The sequence below is a fragment of the Pollachius pollachius genome (assembly GCF_949987615.1).
Source record: "Pollachius pollachius genome assembly, chromosome: 19".
Lineage (NCBI taxonomy): Eukaryota > Metazoa > Chordata > Actinopteri > Gadiformes > Gadidae > Pollachius > Pollachius pollachius.
The window spans coordinates 15,752,896-15,773,403 of record NC_136952.1 but is presented as its reverse complement, the minus strand read 5'-3'; the positions used below and the strand labels follow the sequence as shown (position 1 = coordinate 15,773,403).

Here is a 20,508-nt window from a genome sequence, read left to right as displayed (position 1 = left end):
TTGCTAATCACTTCCTACTTATGTGATGATCATTAAAGACATCAACAGATGAATTAACTTATCTAATATTTTATTATAGAGAAAGCTTTTGTCACAAATATGACTTTCTATGAACAATACAATAATCAACACAATATGTAAGTATGTAAAAAATAGGTTTTAGTTTTATTTTCTTTCTAATCTTTCTTTTCTATGTCATTAAAGAAAAAGCTGCTCTTGAATTAGAAGGAGTTCTTGTGTCTGGCTGTGAGTTTGCGTGCATGCTATGCGTAGGCTTAATCGCAATCGTGTCAAGACAAATCAGATTGGCTAATGAAGATAAATTAAATAATTTAAAATTACTAAAATTATCCCCCTCTGGCGAACAGAATGTTGTAGCAGGCGAACAAATTAAAAAATAAATATACATCCATTTTTTTTATTCTGATTATTAATTTATCTGCATCGAGACAGAATCGTTCTAGAGAAAATCGTGATGCATCGATGAATCGATTATTTTTCCCACCCCTAGTTTCCATGGAAACATCAACATCCAGAACACACACGGCACATGACAACACTGCAGCAGAAATGGGGATGCTGTATTTGAGGACATTTTTTACAGTTATTGAACTCTGTTCTTTGGAAAAAATCTATGTGAAAGATTAATTCAGCTGGACATTATTCCTTTATTTTTATTTTTTAAAGGGCCCAAATTGAACTATTCCACAGTTGCTATGGATCATCTTAAAAACAAAACAAAAACATAAAAGCATTCCATGAACACACAGAATGGCTGTTACGTCTGTAGAGTGATTGTGGGCCTTAGCCTGCCATCCAGCCTTCATTCCACCTGGTGTCCATTTTCTGACACGGTTCTGATCTAGTTCAGGAATTCTAATTATGCCAATGTTCCAGCAGTCACGTTACACTGCCTATAAGTTACAGTATCTATAACTTGCAGTCTAAATAGTCCAGGGAATAGAGAGTGATCTGGGCCTGTAAAAAGGTTTCTAAAAGCAGACAGGGCCACACACAGAGGAGAAGAGGTTAAGAGAGAGAGAGACCCTCACAGCACAAACAAACACTGCGTCTCGCCTGCTAGCATTGCCGTTACTACATTTTAACCCCACTATCTGTCCTAGTTAAAACACGAAAGATGAGACTAGTCTAGCAGAGCAGTGAGAGACAGAATATTAGAAATTATCTAGCTGCCCATTACCAAATTACTCTTTAGCAAGATTTGAAGTCAAATTCCCTGATGGCAGATATTGTACATACTCACATACCGACTATGACATGCATAATGAGCTTTCTTCAAAAATAAGCCAACGATATCAAATAAAGGACTAACCCTAGTATAAAAGGGATAACCTTCACTGACAAGACCATCCAAAGGTTCTGGGGAAACATCACCGAACTAGAACTAGACTGATCCCTACATGTCTCCTAGACCCGCTGCCTAGCTAGGAAGCATCCTAGCACAGCGACACACAGCCAGGATAGAGAGAGAGAGGCAGGTAGTGGAGAAGGAAGGGTGGCTGAGTAGAAGGTAATGAAGGTGTCCCCTGGCCTACCTCCGCTGGGGCCTGGACAGGCTTGAGCTTCTGTCAGCCCACGGGATGCAAATGAACAAAAAAACAAACAAACAAATGAGAACAAATAAAAACACACTTCAAGAGTCTATCAACCCACAGTCTAGCGAATACAAACACACCATGGCAGAGAGGAGGGCCGGGTGCATGCAGAGGTCATCATGCTCTCAAAGACCCCCCGCCCCCCCCTCCTCAGCTGGAGGGGAAGCAAACTGTCAAAACAAGCATCAGTCACTTTTCTGAAGCGAACTAAAGCGCAGCTACACTTGCTATGCATATGCTGTCAGATCCCCAAGGACTTTATTGACACCCCAGAAACCTGAACAGTGTATATGGTCAAGTGGGTCAGCGGACAAAATGGACTGTATATATACACAGATAATAAAATAATTTGCTGAGTGGATGAAGCTTCAGGAGGTGATTTGAATAAGAGTATTTCTACAGCGGCCATTCTACACTAAGTAATTTCCATACTGAACACCCAAGCTAAAATGTGGGTTGGGTCTATGGGGGAGCCTTCGCTGATGAGTATACATTGAACCATGATGTCGGAGTTGTCGTTGGCCGCGGTGGTACTCTGGACCAACCGACGCAATCAGCTCGCAGAAGCCCTTTGCTTCCACAAAGCTTAACGGGAGCTTATCTCCAGTCGCCATTTTCGTGCGAGCCGGCTACTCTTCTCTGCTCTTGTGGCATCACAACAGCATGTGGCAACACGGCTGGCAATTGAGACTAAATTGCGATATTGCCTAACTGTCTCCGCGGTTTTCACCATGTGCAAAGGGTTAATCATCGCATGAGTTGTTCTGCTTTACGCAAGTTTATGGTTACATAGCTTGCACTGCACATGCGGTTAGTTAATTTTGTCGAAATTCTTCAAACCCAAAAATCACACCCATGCCTCCTCGCCATTCTGTCGTTAGTAACATCACTGCAACCCGTCCGATTTTTTTGATCTTTAATTTACGACATGGTCAATTAACATTTATATTTATTTTATAACCATGTATTTTTTTACAAAGTCCAAAATAACATTTACTTACTCTATATCTTAAACAAATACCGACGTCCAAATCCAGAACTTGAGCACTGCCAATCAGTGATCCCGGTGTTGAATGAAAACCGTCCCGACAATTTTGCCAAAAACAACTGGCAGGATGTTTCTGCTTGTGTTTACTAGTGATGGCCGAGTTTGTGTTAGTGAATTATGCCTATACAAATCCCCGCCTCTGACAACTTGATTGGTCGAAGCAAAATCAAACACCCCTTTCACCCAGATTCTAGGTAGTCTGCTACTCAACTTTAGAGGACTAATCTAAAGTCTGAGACTAGGGAACCCCTGATCCAGAACAGGAAACACAGAGTGGGGACAGGAAGTGTATGTGTGCGAAGGGGGGGGGGGGCTAGTGGGTGGAGCTTAGACACACCTGGCCCTTACCTTTGTAGTTGGCCATGCCCAAATTCTTCAAGGGCAAGAGAATAGAAAGAAGAGAGTCTTACAGACATAAAGGAGGACGAAGGGGGGAAATAAACACAACAGAAAAACATACGGATCAGTGGAAAAAAAACAACGAAAATAGAGGAAAGAAAAAAGTGTAAAGAGATGACCAGGGGGGAGACTAACAGGAAGGGGGGAGGAGATAAACAAAGAAGGGGTGTACCTATGATAACGTGGATGTATGGAGGTTAAAGGAAGGGAGGAGGAGGAGGCCAGCACGGTCCAGTTACCTGCTTGGAAGCCTGCTTTGGGCTTCTTCGGGGGTGTGGCCTCTCCGGCCGACTTGGGCTCCGAGAAGGAGGCGGTCCTGGTGTTAGCCGGGGTCTGTAGCACGAGAGACAGGGAGCAGCATGATGATGATGTATCATGCATGGTACAAGAGTGACCAAAAATGACAATTAGTACTGCTGCAACACAGGTGCTTTTACATTTATACACATGTTAAGCATTTGTACAGAGACCCTTTTAAGTAAATCTCCACCAAACTTAAGGTAGCTAGTGTAAACGTGTTAGTTCAAGTATTAATGTTAACCAAACTTAACCCAAATCAAGTAACTAGTGTAAACACGTTGGTTTTCCAGTGCGACGTGGTGCTAACTGGACATACCACTGCGTTGCAGCCGGCGTTGAGAAGGAAATTGGCAGTGTGGGCGTCCATCGGGGGCTGGTTGGGGATTGGTCGGTGGCCCATCGCCATGCCAACGATGGCTGTCATGTGGGTCTCCGTTCCGAAAACGTGGATGGGGATTCCGGTCGTTTTCCCTGAAACATTTAAAACATACAATTAGCATTTAAAACCCTTCTGGTTAAAATCAACTTTAAGGTCCAAAATAACAAAACTCTAAATTGCATCAATGCAACAAGCAATGCGATCAAAAACATTAATAAATGGTATTGATTTCATGGTAATAAAAGCTATTTATTACTTTATTATTTTTTCTCCCAAATATAGTGGCGATACGTCAGTAACAGCAGCACATCAAATAAATTTAAACTTGTATTGTCCTCACCCACTTCCCCCATCACCCTCAGGCCCTCCTGATAGTTCGGACCTCCGCGACGCACAAAGATGGTGACCTCGTGTTCCTTCAGGGGCCCCTGGTAGTCCTTGATGGCCCTGACGATCCCCTGAGGCCCCAGAACCCCACGTTACCTCATGTCTCCAGATGACCAGCACACCCACAACGTCATGGAAACAATAGGTCTCTTTTGAAACTACCCCAAAATACACCCATTTAGTTTTTTTTACGAACGTATACAATTAAAAAAGGACACACAGAGATATATGTACCAAAAGAATAATGCATGTAATATACTCAGCATATACGATGCACTGCGATTCAAATTTCACTTATAGAGTAAAAGCATATGCACTAGCGCCTAGCACCATCTTAAATATAAATATTTGTTTAATATTTCTAATTGTCCATCGGAATTAATGAAGTACGTCTTATCTTATCATCCAAACATCCAATATAGTCATAGTCATTGAACAACACATTTGAACCCCCAAACCATGACCCAATACCAGCGATGGCGAGTCCATATCCCCAGTAAACATGTTGTTTCACAAACACATGAGCAGGCCAAAGAAAACCAACCACTGTGCCCCAACACTTTACATCCTTACATAACCATTATATAACCGAGCATGCCTGGTTAAATATAGCATTTACATGGCAGGCATGGTACATTTAACCATGCCTGGTTAAATAAAGCATTTACGTGTGAAGTGTCTTGTACAAACTAGTGTTGGAAGAACTCACTTTAAAGGTGGCGGCCACGTTGGTGAAGTTGGCAATGCTTCCGCCAATGATGAGTACCTTTCCTGCAGGAACAACAGAGGAGCCACGCAAGAGTCAGACCAGGACTGGTGGCAACCAGACCACCAGAAAGGTTTCACGTCTCATATAGGCACAAACGACAAGAATCCTATTGTTTTAACGGAGCGAAGCACATGAATGTAGTACGTCTTTATAGTTTTCATTCATTCAAGTCTGGTTTAAGCTACAATTCACAAAATACATTTTCGCATCAATCATACACGCTGTGAAAACCAACTTGGAACAACACTGCTTAGAACAGGACCAACAGAAGTCTATTTGTATAGACTGCAATGTATGTTGCTTTGTGTTGCTATGTATGGATACAAGGATCCGATACAAGCAACCGTTTGTGTTACTCTACACACCAAGGCAGCTCAGCATCTGAGGAGGCTATTGTTGGCAACGCGTGCTTGGTTGAAAAAACTAAACAGAATAGGAGTTTAAACGCTCATGGGCAAGGAAACAGACACAATGCCCCTAGCGAAGGAAACGAGTTGAGGGTTAGCAGCTCCTCTATGGACGCCCTCCTCCCAGCATGCATCAGGCAGAGATACAGCCTCTTTCAACAGGTTCAAAGAAACAAAAACTGTATTTGTGTGTACGTGTAGATGCATTAAAACGGACACTAATCTATATTGCCATCCGAGGCCCGGCCCACCTTGCGGGTGCTTCTCGCGTGTGATGAGTGACAGGATGGTCTTGGCGTAGTCATAGGTCTGCTGCTCGCTGGGGGCGCCCGAGTACTCCCCGTAGTTGGCCAGCTCGTCCACGCCGCCCAGGTCACAGATGGTGTCGCTGAGGGGTCACATGGGACAGGCAGAGTTACGCGGGGTACCCACAAGATCCAGATCTGGCCGGATCCACATAGGCTAACGGCCGGGTACACAGAAACTTACAATTAACAATTAACTGTTTAACAGACAATAATAACCCAACATAAACATTCTCCCTCCATTGTCCACGAAAGACGGCAAAGACTAGCGGCAGAGAAGACCGCTCTTGCACTCCTGTTTTTGGCGATAGGCTGCTAGACCTGAGACGCCACAATGTGATTGGCAACTAAAGGTGGGACGCCTCATTCTGATTGCCTGCTAGAGATGAGACCCACAAGGTGTTTGTATTTGTTTAATTATATTTTCTATGCCTGTGACCTCCCAAATCCCACCAGCATGCTTCGTGCTGCAGTATGGCCCCATGTCATAGATAATGAGTGTTCTCCTGTAGCTATGAGAGGTATTCCCTTCTTCCCAAAGGGCTTCTTTAGCATCCTTCTTTAATTAATGATCCATGGCTTCAGGGTTAAATAATTAGCATTGAAACTCATCATTTGAATGTGGGCCACGGGAGGTCTTACTGGATCTCTCTCACACACACACACACACACACACACACACACACACACACACACACACACACACACACACACACACACACACACACACACACACACACACACACACCTCCTGAATGGGTTAGTATGTTTTTGTGACATTTCAGGAAGATCCAACAAATATTAGCATTTTCACTACCTCATTATTATATATTTTTTTTGTAATCAATTTCCTGTCCATCCAATAATCAAGGGCTGAAAAAAGTGTTTAATCACTAATTGGGCCAAGCCACCCCCCCGTCAGGCAATGGGCCTTGTCCGGGAAACCAAACAGGAAGTGTAGTCCATCTATGGCCGGCCCTACCTGTAGACCACCGAGGCTCCGCCCCCGGCCACCATAGTCCAGATCCTCCCGCGGGGGTTCAGCAGGGTCAGCTTCAGGCTGGCGCCGCTCTTGGCATCCAGGTCAGCGATGTAGGCCTCCTGTAGAGCACCAAAGACACCAACAACAATGCTGTTAGTGCACTGACTCTAGCCCCACCTCAGACTGAAGGGCACTAATGCACTGACAGGAGAAGACCGACTGGAGGAAAACACCATATATTTGCCAACTGGATACCTCAAATGATCTACAATGTTTTCCACTCATCTTCACTTCCTAAATTTCAACATTTCGTCCTCTCCATTCTACCGACTGTTCCAATACTTAGTGGCTAGTGAGCTAAAGAAGCAGCCTAAAGTGGCCAAGGAAGCAGAGGATGCATCAAGTGCTTGGGCAACGTCATGTCTTAACGTTGCTTGACATAAACCCAGGAAACGCATTGGAAGGTTGTGATAGGCCCAGATCACACAAGACCACACCATTGACTATTGATGTGTCAATCCGTTTTTTGCATTTTCTCCTACATAACAGTGGCGCCTCTTATACAAATAGTTCCCTTGCAGCGCAATGCCAAGGTAAAACCTATGCAAATATAGGCAAATAGTGACATTACGCAGCTCAGTAATTTGTATTGAGTGAAAGTTGATCAGCCAAAAATTAAAGGTCTAGCATATCATGCTGACCTTTATTCACATGGGAAGCAAATGGATAGCTGTTCAAAGACAGTGTCATCCAAATATCAATAAAGCTCAAATAAAGCCTGAATTGCAGCTTTGGTAAATGTATCAATAATTGACAGGATCTTCGGAAATAGCTTTGCTAAATTAATTGGTATGATATTGTATAAAATAAACAGTTAAATAGTTTAGACTCTGCTAACAGCTAGTGTTAGCAGAGCCTCCAGTATCGACTGGAGACTCTGCTAACACTAGCTGTTAGCAGAGTCTCCAGTATCGACTGGAGGCTCTGCTAACAGCTAGTGCTAGCAGAGTCTCCAGTATCGACTGGAGGCTCTGCTAACAGCTAGTGTTAGCAGAGCCTCCAGTATCGACTGGCCACAGGGTCTGAGCGTCCATACCTCTGGGTAGGCCTCTCGGCCAAACGGTGGGGGGAACTCCACGTCTCCCCACTTGGCCTTACAGATGTAGTCGGCCGTCGCGTCGATTTTAGCAGCCATGTCCAGGACGTACACCCCGTCTCCAGTCACCACTGGCAAGAGTTAGAAAAAAGATGTTTCCCATTACTTAGTGATCATCTATTGGGCAATTCTTCAACCGCATCCACAGTTGTTTAAGAGAAAAACTTGAAGGATGCAATGATACTATGAAATGAACACATTAGTTATAGGTAATTCATAACTAATTTATTTTACAACAATGTATTTCATGTTAAAATTATCCTCAACGTTAATCAAATGCTGGTCACTTTGAGCTCCAAGTTCCCATCTATCGAATTTCAATGCAAGACTTTGATCTTGAAATGACCGATCCGGAAGGTTCTGACTCTTACCCAGTGGGTTGATCTCCAAGTAGGTGAAGTACAGATCTTCATAGAGGTTGAAGAGGCCCACGATGAAACTAGCCAACACTCTAGAAGGCAAAACAACAAGTTTGGGTTAGAAGAATCATAAATTAATCTGAATTTGGTGTTACAAGACAAGACCACATCTACCAAAATCAATTCAGAAGTTTACACACCTCACCCCACCCTCTAGAGAGCATAACACACCCCAACACACCCTGTTCTAACCCCACCAGCCAAAGAACACAACACACCCTACCCAAACCCCAACACCTAGAGACCTTAACACACCCTGTCCTAACCCCAAAGCCAAGAGACCTTAACTAAGCCCCCCATTTTTTTGTGAAACCGCATAAGTCTTGTGCGCTTCGGCCGACCGTCCAGACGGAGCCGGCGAATCCGGTGCCCGAAATCGCACATTTCTGAAACCACCCTTGGAGGTTGTTTCAAATCTATCAGGACCTATGCGGTTTCGATAGGATTCGACGTCATAAGCCCCCCACCAGCTGGGGGACGTCAGAGTTGCTTGGAATTTTTTATTGATTATTTTATTTGTATTCTTTTTGTAGCTTTAAATAAAGACCTGTGATAAATTTAATTGCTAACTGTACAAATCAATTTAAAAGGTTGAATCTCCTCGTGAATGTTTGTATATAGCGCGCAGGCTTGATGCGCTCCACTTTTTTAGTGGAGAACCAGCGCCTTGAATATTTACTACAGCGTTTCTACAGCTCGATGCGGTTTTGCAATGACTCCGTCTTTACGGAGATATTCCTGAACCGCGTAAAAAGAAACCGGATCGTTTTCGCCCTTTTCGGCTCCGTGTGGACGGGGCCTAGCCCTGCCGTAACCCTACCACCCTGAGACCTTAACACACCCTAACCCCACCACCTAGAGACCTTAACACACCCTAACCCCACCACCTAGCGACCTTAACACACCCTAACCCCACCACCTAGAGGCCTTAACACACCCTAACCCCACCACCTAGAGACCTTAACACACCCTAACCCCACCACCTAGAGACCTTAACACACCCTAACCCCACCACCTAGAGACCTTAACACACCCTAACCCCACCACCTAGAGACCTTAACACACCCTAACCCCACCACCTAGAGACCTTAACACACCCTAACCCCACCACCTAGAGACCTTAACACACCCTAACCCCACCACCTAGAGACCTTAACACACCCTAACCCCACCACCTAGAGACCTTAAGACGCCTCAGAGGTACCAAAGGCTCCACTGTTCACACCTAATATGATCTACATGCCAACCTTGGCTTCTTCTCTCCCATCTCCTGCAAACACAGTGTCTCCAATGAACGCTTCCAGCACCTAGCTACCTTCCACATCCCCCAGGTACACAGTACAAAACAACCCTAGACTTCCTCGTTAAGGAACAGGGAGTGAAAGGGAGGAATGCCAACTAGAAATAAGAGTAGGTAGTATCCATTTTGAAGGAGGTCAGTGTGTTCTCGTAGCAGAAGCATAGGAGGAACAGGAAACTCATTCGAGGACATTGGCTAAGCACTCCTACTACTGCTAAGACTGGCTACAAGAAGAAGACATGCGTTGCAGTTTAGAGCTAGGCAAAGGGATGGGGCCCAAGGAGCTACAACTAGAAATATGAAGTCCTGCTTTAAGGGCAATGAGAAAACTGTACACATAGAAAAGGTCCTAAGTTATCTCCCACTTTGTGTTCAGTAAGGTTTGATCCCCCAATGACCACAGTCTAGCCTGTAGGCATCCCTGTGCAAGACGCCCCTTTACCCCCAACGCTCCTCAATGACATGTATCTAACATTTGAGGTGAGACATCACATGGACGTACCCCTTCTTTTCCTCGCTGACGTGTACCAGGAGTTTCTCCGTGACCTGGTCCTCACTGAGCTTGTCGTCCACGGGGACCAGCAGGCGCTGGGCCTTGGCGTCCACGTCGCCAACCTCCACGCCGCCCTCGTGGTGGAAGAGAATGTAGTCGCCCTCCCTCGCCGCGTACACGCATACGTAGAACTCGTCACTCTGAACACACACGTACATAAAATATAAAAATAGCCCTCTAAACCACACACTTACATAACGTTTTATACGAGAAAATGAATATTCTTTGGAGTTGATAAGCCATTGTATTTTTTTAATTGACGACCCATTGAAATAAATTATTAAAATATCTATAAATAATTATATAAATGTTACCATTAAATATTTTTCTTACTATATAAAATCGAAAATAAACAAACTATTATTTGGGTCAATGGTGAGTGTGTGCTCCTCACCTGGGCGTGCTCCACAAACGGCTCTATGAGGAAGTTCTTCAGCACACCTTTGGCCTTGGCAATCTGGAAAGAACAAAAAGAACCCCTATAGAAAAGCTGAGTGACCACAGGAATGTTTGCCCAACCTGATATAAGGGCTACTGGCTGACTAGAGAATAATAAATGTGCCGAGTCATATATTCATCCCCCTCCTCTTGATGTCTTGGGCACACTTAACGCCTATAGCATTCAGCAGTCGAGTGGACGACCCGCAATGCATCACTGTGGTACCTCGCATTTGCCTGGTTAACACAAGTGTTTTGGAGCTAAATTGTTGTCTGTTGTGGGTTCTCAATGCAAAGAGCGGTTTTCTCTGTTGAAACAGGCAGGAAAGGTTGTACGAGAAACGTTCTTTTCTAGACAAAATCTCCCACATTTTGAAGACACATGCCAAGGTCAAACTTTTCCAGTCGATCAACGATATAAAGCAAGGGGATGTCCTATGCAAATCTATCTGAAACACTTCCGTTCTGACTTTTCTTACAATCGATGATTCCTTGTAATATATTTACCAAACATAATATGCCACATTATCCAAAGCAATGTCAACCTGTTCACCAAGTAAACGGATACATTTGAAAAAAAAGCTGAAAAAAAACGTCTGTGTAAAACGTATGCTCAAATGACTCAATAGTTAACATGCAACCCATACAATGGAGAACATATCTGATAAAGGGGAGACAAGAGGTGTGCTTCTATAGTGTTGTTTCCTAATCTGCATGCATAAGATTTACTATATATCCACGACAGCAGAGGCTATGTCAACAATGTGTACGATAGCAGAGGTGCCCAAAGGCCTCCACATACAGTATGTGTGGGTATGTCAAGTTATTTGTACAACCCTTAATCACAGTAACAATCTCAAAGGGCTCACATTATACAACAACCCGAAACCTAAGCCCTCTGAGGCACAAAACAAAGAGGGAGACCTCCTTCCAGGGATGGTTGGAGAAGGTGACGACATACAGTTTATGGGCAGACATATAATGCTCACAAAATACAAAGTAGGGGATTGGGTTTAAGTATGAGAATCTGTCGATTAGTCATACACCATCAATGAGGGCTTAGAAAGGCGGAGGTTTGTACTGAAAAACAAATAAATGAAAAGACAAAATGTCCATACTGCCGACTTCCGAAGAAGAGGGAAGGAGAGAGCGCTTTAATTGAAAACAGTTACGTAATGTCAAACAGGAAGCACGCAATGAGGACCAACACTAGCGTGAGTGAAACATTAGAGTCAGGTTGCCGTTACTCGCTCCCCCTTGGGGACTAGAATAGATCTCCCTGACATTGGCAGGCCTCCACCTCTGACCCTGCTCAGCTAAACATATCATCAGTCGCTGGTAATCCAGGAGCTAGCATGATACCTCACTCCGCAGCAGGCCTGGGTACTGGGGTAGACTACACCTCAACAAGGCCACCTGGGCCACTTTTCCATTACATGAGTGGCATAGGTAGAACCCGAGACTGGTGCTCCTGAGCTCAGAGCACGGCCCCGGTTTACATTTACATTATTTGGGACAGTGTGGTAGAAGGCGTTGGTATTATTCATGGTCAAACCAGTTATAACATTGTGGGGGACGTGCGACGTCTGGCCTGCAGGGGGAGTATGGGTGGGTTGGGAGCGCACGGCATTGGCTGGGGGGATTGGACCTGATTGCGAGCAGGTGTCTGCACTCAGGCCAATCAGAGAAGGTGTACTTATGTGCCTGCTTTGTGTTGTAGTAGGAGGAGGAAAAACCCGGAGCACGGACCCCCGAGATCCCGAACGAGGGAAATCCTCCCGAAGCCAGAGAGACATTGTGTGAACGGACCCCTTTTGGGGCCGTAAGGGAGCCCTGTAAGGGAGCCCTGAAGGGCTCCCTTACGGCCCCTTCCCCTGGTGGAAGCCCCCCTCGACCACGTTGGCATGGACATTATCGGGCCATTAGATTGTTCCGCACACGGGTATCGATTTGTGTTAGTCCTGATCGACTACGCAACCCGATACCCGGAAGCAATTCCGTTGCGCAACATCTCCGCGAAGAGTGTTGCGCAGGCATTGTTTCATGTCGTATCACGGGTGGGAATTCCGAAAGAGATTCTCACTGACCAGGGCACCAATTTCATGTCACGCACGATTAGAGAACTTTACGGGTCGTTGAAGGTCAAGGCCATTCGCACAAGCGTCTATCACCCAGCCACGGACGGCATGTGTGAGAGGTTTAACTGGACGTTAAAGTCAATGATCCGCAAGTTGGTACATGAAGATGCTCGAAATTGGCATCGCGAAGTGGCAAGGGCCCTTCGTGGTCACGCGGCGAGTCGGGGACGTGGATTACGAGGTAGCGCGTTCAGACAGGGGCGAAAACAAACAGGTGTACCACATCAACCTCCTGAAGAGGTGGAATGACGTGGTCCCTGTTGCGTTTGCGTCGACGCTGCCGGAGGGAGAAGAGCTCGGGCCGGAAGTCCCGGGCCCAGGTCCCACCCCTCCGGTTGGTCGGGGTGAGGACCTCTCGCGGAGTCAGTCGCGGGACGTTGCCGGCCTGCAACTCCGGTTCGCCGACGTCTTTTCGCCCCTGCCCGGTCGCACCCCGTTAATTACTCACGACATCGAGACGCAGCCCGGGTTAATGGTGCGGACACGCCCCTACAGGCTGCCCGTCCACAAACAAGATGTGGTGCGGCGCGAATTAGCAACCATGTTAGAGTTGGGCGTGGTCGAGGAGTCCCACAGCGACTGGTGCAGTCCCGTCGTGCTTGTTGGGAAGCCGAATGGGTCTGTCCGGTTCTGCGTGGACTATCGTAGGGTGAACAGCTTCTTGAAGTTCGACGCCTACCCAATGCCTCGGATCGACGAGCTCGTGGACCGGCTTGGCATGGCCATCTATTATAGACTCTGGACTGCACGAAGGGCTACTGGCAGATTCCACTGTCTCCAGCAGCCCGGGAAAAAACGGCGCTCTCCACTCCGCTCGGTCTATACCAAATCAAGGTGCTTCTGTTCGGGTTGTTCGGGGACCCGGTCCAACGACCGATGGACCGGGTGTTACGGCCGCACGCCGCTTATGCTGCTGCCTACATTGATGACGTTGTCATCTATAGTGGAACGCGGGAGCAGCATGTGCGGCAGGTGACGGCCGTCCTTCAGTCGCTGAGACAGGCGGGGCTCACGGCCAACCCGAAGAAGTGCGTGATCGGGCGGAGGGAGATCCAGTATCTGGGGTACCACCTGGGGGGGGGGAAGGTCCGGCCACAGGTCGCTAAGACCGCGGCGGTGGACGCCTCCCCTCGGCACAGAACCAAGAAGGAGGTGAGGCGGTTCTTGGGGCTGGCAGGGTACTACCGGCAGTTCGTGCAGCACTTCTCGGACCTGACCAGCCCCTTGACCGACCTCACCCGTAAGAGGGCCCCAGATACAGTCCAGTGGTCGGTGCCATGCCAGGTGTCGTTTGAGGCTATTAAAATAGCCCTCTGTGGAGAGTCGGCCCTATGCGCTCCTAACTTTGATCTCCCATTCTCCCTGCAGACGGACGCGTCGGATAGGGGGCTGGGCGCGGTCCTGACCCTAATACTTGGGTATGGAACTCTAAGGGACACAGACATGAACGGGAGAGCATACAAAATTAAGATCAAATACCGTGTTTGATCAGACACACAATGCATGGCGCATTGGACGGAAGCAAATACAATGGAGAACTATGTTGAGCATTGGTAGTCATTTATTAAAACATATACCCATCATTACCTCTTATTATTTGAATGCTCTGGTGCTAAATTTGATGTACACAAATGTTTGTGGATTACTTTTGAATTCAAAGAAGAATCAATTGTATTATCCAAAAACATCTGTAGCAATTTGTATATCAAGGCACATTTCAAGACAATATAATTACCTACAATATACCTACATATATACCATGTAGGTAACATGTTTCTATTTGAAATGTGCTCTTAAAGCTAGCCTTTATTAGAGTGGGCAGAGTTTGGAGAGAGCAGACTAGAAACTTCATGAAATCCGTAACCACACTAACTTTGAGCAGGAAGTTCTGTGTTTTCCTGAAAGGGTCATCGGAAATAAACCGGAGAAACACTGAAATTGCTGAGAACAAGCAGAAGTTTGATTTGAGCTCACCATAGTCTCCTTCATCAGGCGGCTCTTGACCCAGTCCTGGACCCCCGGCAGGTCCAGGTTGATGCCAACCAGGCCCAGCTTCCCCCTGCGCTTGATCAACTGGTCTGGCTTCACCACCAACTTCTGCACCAAGACACAAGGCAACATGGAGTCAGAGGAAAGAACACCAGAGAACATCATAGTGTATAAACAGAAGAAAAACTGGAGAACCTCATAGGATAGTAACAGACAGAACACTAGAGGACATCATAGAAAATAAATCTTTCAGTATCGGTGCGGAGTCCAGATACAGAGCTTCTCAGGGCTATACTAGTCTTGAATGTCAAGCAGTCATAACCAGGATGAGGGAATCTCAAAAGAGATATGGAGAGTTTGGAGATGCTCTTTGCTGCTCTCTCCCCTTTCTTGAACCCTGCAATCTGCAATGTGTTTGTTAAGTCGATGCTATCGAGTGAACGTTTCTGAATTCAGAGGAGTAGGGAGACCGATGTCGCCACAGGTCAGCACATTTACTTTTTTTGTTGACTCTGTGGTTAGTGATGTTCTTCGCACAAATATATCTTTGCAGAGTTGTAGATTATTTGAAAACGTACTAGGCTCACTTCCTTAACCCTACTTGATCCTTAATGACCCGTCTCTGTATTCACTTTCTAACCCCTAACTGCTCCCCAATGATCTGTCTCTGTGTTCACTGTCTAACACCTACCTGCTCCTTAATTACCTGTCTCTGTACTGTCTAACCCCTACCTGCTCCTTAAAGGTCCCATGGCATGCTACTTTATGGATGCTTTAATATAGATATTAATGGGCCCCTAACACAGTATTTGAAGACGTTCCCGAAATTCTGCCGTGGTGCAGAATTACAGCCACTACGAGCCAGTCCGCATTGAGCTGTCCCCAAACGCGCCATTTCGGTGTCTGAAGCTTTAATGCAAAGGAGGAGGAGAGAGGCGGGTCAAGGAGGAGGGTGGGGGTGTGGCCCTGAGCAGCATGCAGCCACGGTACCATGCGCTCTGTTTACAGTGGATGTATCGCAATGGCGAGGCGCACACAGCCTTCGGCCGTGTTCTGTAAATGTTGTAGAACACTCCGGGTGCTCCGGCGGGAGTCCTGGAGCTCTATATCTAAATAATATCATACTATACATAGATATCTATATCATATAATATATATTATCACAGCCAAAAGCTGTGTGAGCATCCAGACGATATTATGAACTGCGTCGGGTACTCCGACGTCTCTGGTTCTTCCTTTTCCGCATCAACCTGAAGTAGACTGAACCACGACATGGAGGAGAAAGGGATTGTGTCCCGTGATTGTTGACCGCCGGAGCCCCGCTGCCTCAGCACCACCGCCTCAGCGCTGCCTCAGCACCACCGCCTCAGCGCTGCCCGCTGCCGAGGCACCACCGCCTCAGCCCTGCCAAGGCACCACCGCCTCAGCACTGCCCGCTGCCGAGGCACCACCGCCTCAGCACTGCCCGCTGCTGAGGCACCACCGCTGCCCACTGCCAAGGCACCACCGCCTCAGCGCTGCCCGCTGCCAAGGCTGCACCGCCTCTGCAGCGGGCAGTGCCGTGCCTTGGCCCCGCAGTGGTGGTGCTTCGCGGTGGTGGTGCCTCGCGGCATCGGGCGTCGGGGCCCCGGCGGGAGACAGTCGCTGGCAACAATCCCTTTCTCCTCCATGTCATGGTTCATGTACTTCAGGGAGTCAAAGTCCCTTTCCCCCAATTCCTTCTCAACCATGGCTGAGATAAGCCCCACTACAGTCTCGTTGTGGAAATACAAGAGACGTCAGAGAATCTAGGGGGGGCTAGGGGAACTCATATTAATGTTAGAAAACCTCATAAAGTGAGATTTTCATGCCATGAGACCTTTAATGACCCGTCTGTGTTCACTGTCTAACCCCTACCTGAACCTAAATGGCCATGTCTCTATTCACTGTCTAACCCCTACCTGAACCTAAATGACCATGTCTCTTTTCACTGTCTTACCCCTACCTGCTCCTTAATCACCCGTCTCTGTGTTCACTGTCTAACCCTTACCTCGGTGAGCAGCCAGGGGTGCTCCTGGGTGAGGCGCTCCCAGTCCGTCTCCGTGGTAACGTTAGCATAGCGGAAGCGGTTCTGCACAGCAGCGGCGGTGCAGATGTACTTGTACAGGAACTCCTTCCCCGTCTGCTCCGAGATGGCCTTGGCGGACATGACAGCGCTGGGTGGCACGAGGGACCTGGAGATAGAGATCAGTGTGTTTTTAACCAAGTTGACTTGAAGCTCGCCAACCAACAGAGTCCTTGCAGCGACAAAGGTTAAATTCCGACCTGCCAACATCTCTTTCAACCTACCGGTCAGTCTACACAGACACAAAGCCCATAAAAATTCGGAACTTTAATTATTTGTATTTAACATCACAACAGCAGCAAGGTGTTTGGCAAGAGCTTGTCTGGAGACACGTACATTGATGAGGATTATAACCGCAAAGGCTATTCGGCTGTTTGCAAAGGTAAACTGCCACAAAAACCTTGGGACTGTTCTTACAGAACGGAAGTGTGGTATACAAACATGAGCCGTTAGGCTAGCCTTGGTTGGCCTGAAGAAATAGCTTAATTGCAGAGTAGATGCGAAGGCCAGGAAGAATTCATTGCACTGTACTTTGCTGTGGGATTAAACAAATGAGGACGCAGACAAATGCATTAGTACTGCTGCCTGAGACAAAAGACCTTTAAAAAATGAGACCTTTACCAACAACAACATAATTACATATGGACAGCAAGTCCAGGCCAATGATTAATCTATTAGTGGCCAGCTTTGGGACAATTAGGTATAGGATTAGGTATTCGGGGGGCTGATCACTCTATGAAACCACAAAAAAACAACCTCCAACATAAGGTTAATAACGCAAGTATTATTGAGTATGCAGGATCCTTCCATACAGATCAGTCATTCAAGTCAGGGTCTGATGCCAGTTCCTCTTTCTCTGTACAATTCTACTTCTTTCAGCAGCTTAAAACTGCAGGCTAGGCTAACATCAGTTAAGGTGTTGACTGGATCCAAGCATGAATAATTGCACAGTTTTATCAAGAGACTAGGCTGTAACTACACACAATCATACATTGCCACTGGTTAAACCCAAAATGTGTTACCAATAGTTACCGTAAGTATGAAAAATCGGTTTAATGCATTGATTAGTGGACGTTCTAATTTTTGACAAATATCAAATGTAATAATTGAATAATTTAAGCATTAATGTTGTCATCCCGATCTACTTAAAATAAATGGAGATTTGACAATACAATTATGACCATTTATCTTTCCATAGAGCCGGATACTGTTGCATTGTGTCCTTCCATATCCTCTTACGTAATATAGTATTGGGAGGTGCAAGTTCAAATATTTTTTATGACACCACCAAACTTCCTTTGGTCAACAAACTATAGCCTTTGTACATATACACATATAATTAAACGTACCCTACAGACAGAGGCTGACTCTTAAAGATGTACCTTTTTTGTTGGATTAAGCAGCAAGTCTGATTTGTGAGACTTGACTATGGTTCAATATCTAGCTCAAATATTGAATGCCAGGTAGTGCACAAGAGATATATGCGAGCTGGGATCAGGGTATCAGCAAAGTATAAGTGTTGCTACATTATAAAAAAAGATTGGAATATGATGTGTTACATGCATAGACTATAAAATATGTTGCATGTTATCCAACCTAAGACAATTGTGATAAAATGGCAAAAACCTCACAATTCAATTTAGATATGACAATGTTGAGTCCAGAAGAGCAGGTCACGAAATAAGAATGGTTATTTTTTTGTGCAATTTCAGATACCTGCTAGAAGGCATGATTGTACAGCTACAATAATAGATCCCAATCTCTCTCTCTCACACACACACACACACACACACGCAGTGTTGACATTCCACCTCTGACATTGCAGATTGTTGTCAGACCAGCTGTGCAACCTTATCACTGCCAAAAGTTTGCCTCGCTCTCACCCAAGTTAATTGCTAATGCGTCTGCCTTCCCTCCACTGAAACTTCAAATTGAACGTTACATACATTAAATGAAAACTTGTTTAACCCACCCACCCCTCTTTAGTTGTTCGTTTCATCATGCATTCGATTTGAGAGATGGTTTATGAAAGGACAAAACAAAAGGATGGCCACATCCCCACAGAACGAGTAGGGCAGCCAAGCGCTGTCCTAGACGTCAACACCCATTATCCGTCCAGATGTCAAGAGTATTTGGCCAGCAATAATCCATGAAACAATTCCATTGTCTGTGTGCATTTAGCCGTGTAAAATGTCGGACGTTGGGCTCTCCCACTGGCTGACCATCCGCAAGGACCTAAGACATAAGACCAGGCCACTTTACTCATCTTCCCAACTTCAGGCGGACTCTATAGCATCTTCCAAGTTGTTTAAAATACGATACAGCATAAAAAAAAAAACATGTAAGTAGCCCAGTACCCGCACCGTATGGTACGGAAACCTTCCCAAGTTATAACAAACCTGTCAACTATTATCTTAAATAATTGACAGGAGAAAGATAGGTTTAAAACGTCTGAGGAATATCCAATGCTGACGAACTAAACCTAAAGAACTAAAGATTTAGCATTATGTCTATGAAAGCCCAAATAGTCACAAATCCTGATGAAATAACTGCAGATGTAATCTATATTCAGGCCAGTGTTGGTTTAAACTAGTAAACATAACATTGCATACGTTTTTGTTGTGCTGGAGTCTTGGAGATGGGCAAATCCAGGGGTGAGGTTAGAGATGGTTAAGTTTAGTCATAAGGTTAGAGATGGGTACGTCCAGGAGTCAGGTTAGAGATGGTTTGGTTTAGTCATCGGGTTAGAGACGGGCAAGTCCAGGAATCAGGTTAGAGATGGTTTAGTTAAGTCATAAGGGTATACATGGTTAAGTTTAGTCATCAGGTTAGATATGGTCAGGTCCATGGGTCAGGTTAGAGATGGTTTAGTTAAGTCATACGGTTAGAGGTGGCTAAGTCCAGGAGTCAGGGTAGATATGGAATAGTTAAGTCATCAGGTTAGAAATGGTTCAGTTTAGCTACTAGGTAGTGTGCCATATGATTAAGGTTAAGCATTAGGTTGAATGACATTTAGTAGTTAAACGTTGACAGTCACGCCTAGGCATCAGTTAAGAGATGGTCAACTTAAAGTGTTAAAATTCGAGATGCATCACAGTGACGTTAACCCTGTCTCACTGCGATGATAGGGGATGCTACCATTAGCCTAGCTTAGCAATGAACTATGCAATCAGGCTGTGGAACTTCCCAGGCTCTCGTCTCACAGCAGCAATAGACTGAAAACTGAACAAGTCGTAAAAAGCAATACAAATAAGAAAACGTTACCTTGTGTATTAACGTTATCACTTTGGGTTAAATAAGCGAAAGGGGCAAAGGTGTTGCGTCCTCTTGGCTATCCAGACGCTAATGAAACACGCCAGTGGGTCGCACCATAATCTGGCGACCGATGACACGTCCGCCTTGCAAGCCCATTGGCTGTGACACAAACACGTGCAATATAAGCCACGCCCCCTGCCTTTATAATAAGAGACGACCCTGTCAAACACAAATAGAATGGAGCACTTCCTCTACAGTCACAAAATATATTAATGTATAAAATAATGTGAATTGGCTTTAACAAAGCGAGAAGAAAGTCTAATTTGTCAATATATAATCAGCAATTTCTTTATATAATATTGCCCTGAAATATTAAGTCACACACTTATACATATATGTATATCGTATAGATATACAAAAACAAGTTGAGAATGTATAAAATAACAAGAAACAAAATCTTTTTTACATATTGTTTTCTATACTGTAAAGTTTATGCATTATCATACCCTGTATTACGAAAGTTAACCTGACGATGGATTCTGATATTTTTAGAGCAAACCAAGT

The 20,508-nt window shown here is 45.5% G+C and overlaps 1 protein-coding gene across 2 annotated transcripts in view; it reads right to left on the bottom strand.

Annotated features, from left to right (window-relative positions):
* The window catches only part of LOC307090487 (ATP-citrate synthase-like), a 29,429-nt gene extending 9,369 nt beyond the window's left edge, over positions 1-20,060 (bottom strand). Inside the window, exons 1-14 of one of the 2 annotated variants that reach the window (XM_079757160.1) lie at positions 19,954-20,060; positions 16,615-16,798; positions 14,571-14,693; positions 10,415-10,477; positions 9,970-10,160; positions 8,120-8,199; positions 7,689-7,819; positions 6,593-6,711; positions 5,557-5,693; positions 4,839-4,900; positions 4,083-4,200; positions 3,680-3,834; positions 3,303-3,396; positions 1,557-1,586 (exon numbers count right to left, since the gene is read on the bottom strand). In XM_079757160.1, coding sequence (XP_079613286.1) covers positions 1,557-1,586; positions 3,303-3,396; positions 3,680-3,834; positions 4,083-4,200; positions 4,839-4,900; positions 5,557-5,693; positions 6,593-6,711; positions 7,689-7,819; positions 8,120-8,199; positions 9,970-10,160; positions 10,415-10,477; positions 14,571-14,693; positions 16,615-16,773 — 1,462 coding nt within the window. In that variant the 5' untranslated portion in view covers positions 16,774-16,798; positions 19,954-20,060. The remainder of the gene's footprint in view (positions 1-1,556; positions 1,587-3,302; positions 3,397-3,679; positions 3,835-4,082; positions 4,201-4,838; positions 4,901-5,556; positions 5,694-6,592; positions 6,712-7,688; positions 7,820-8,119; positions 8,200-9,969; positions 10,161-10,414; positions 10,478-14,570; positions 14,694-16,614; positions 16,799-19,953) is intronic. The other variant, XM_079757161.1, reaches the window with a different exon arrangement.
* Positions 20,061-20,508: the final 448 nt, after the last annotated feature.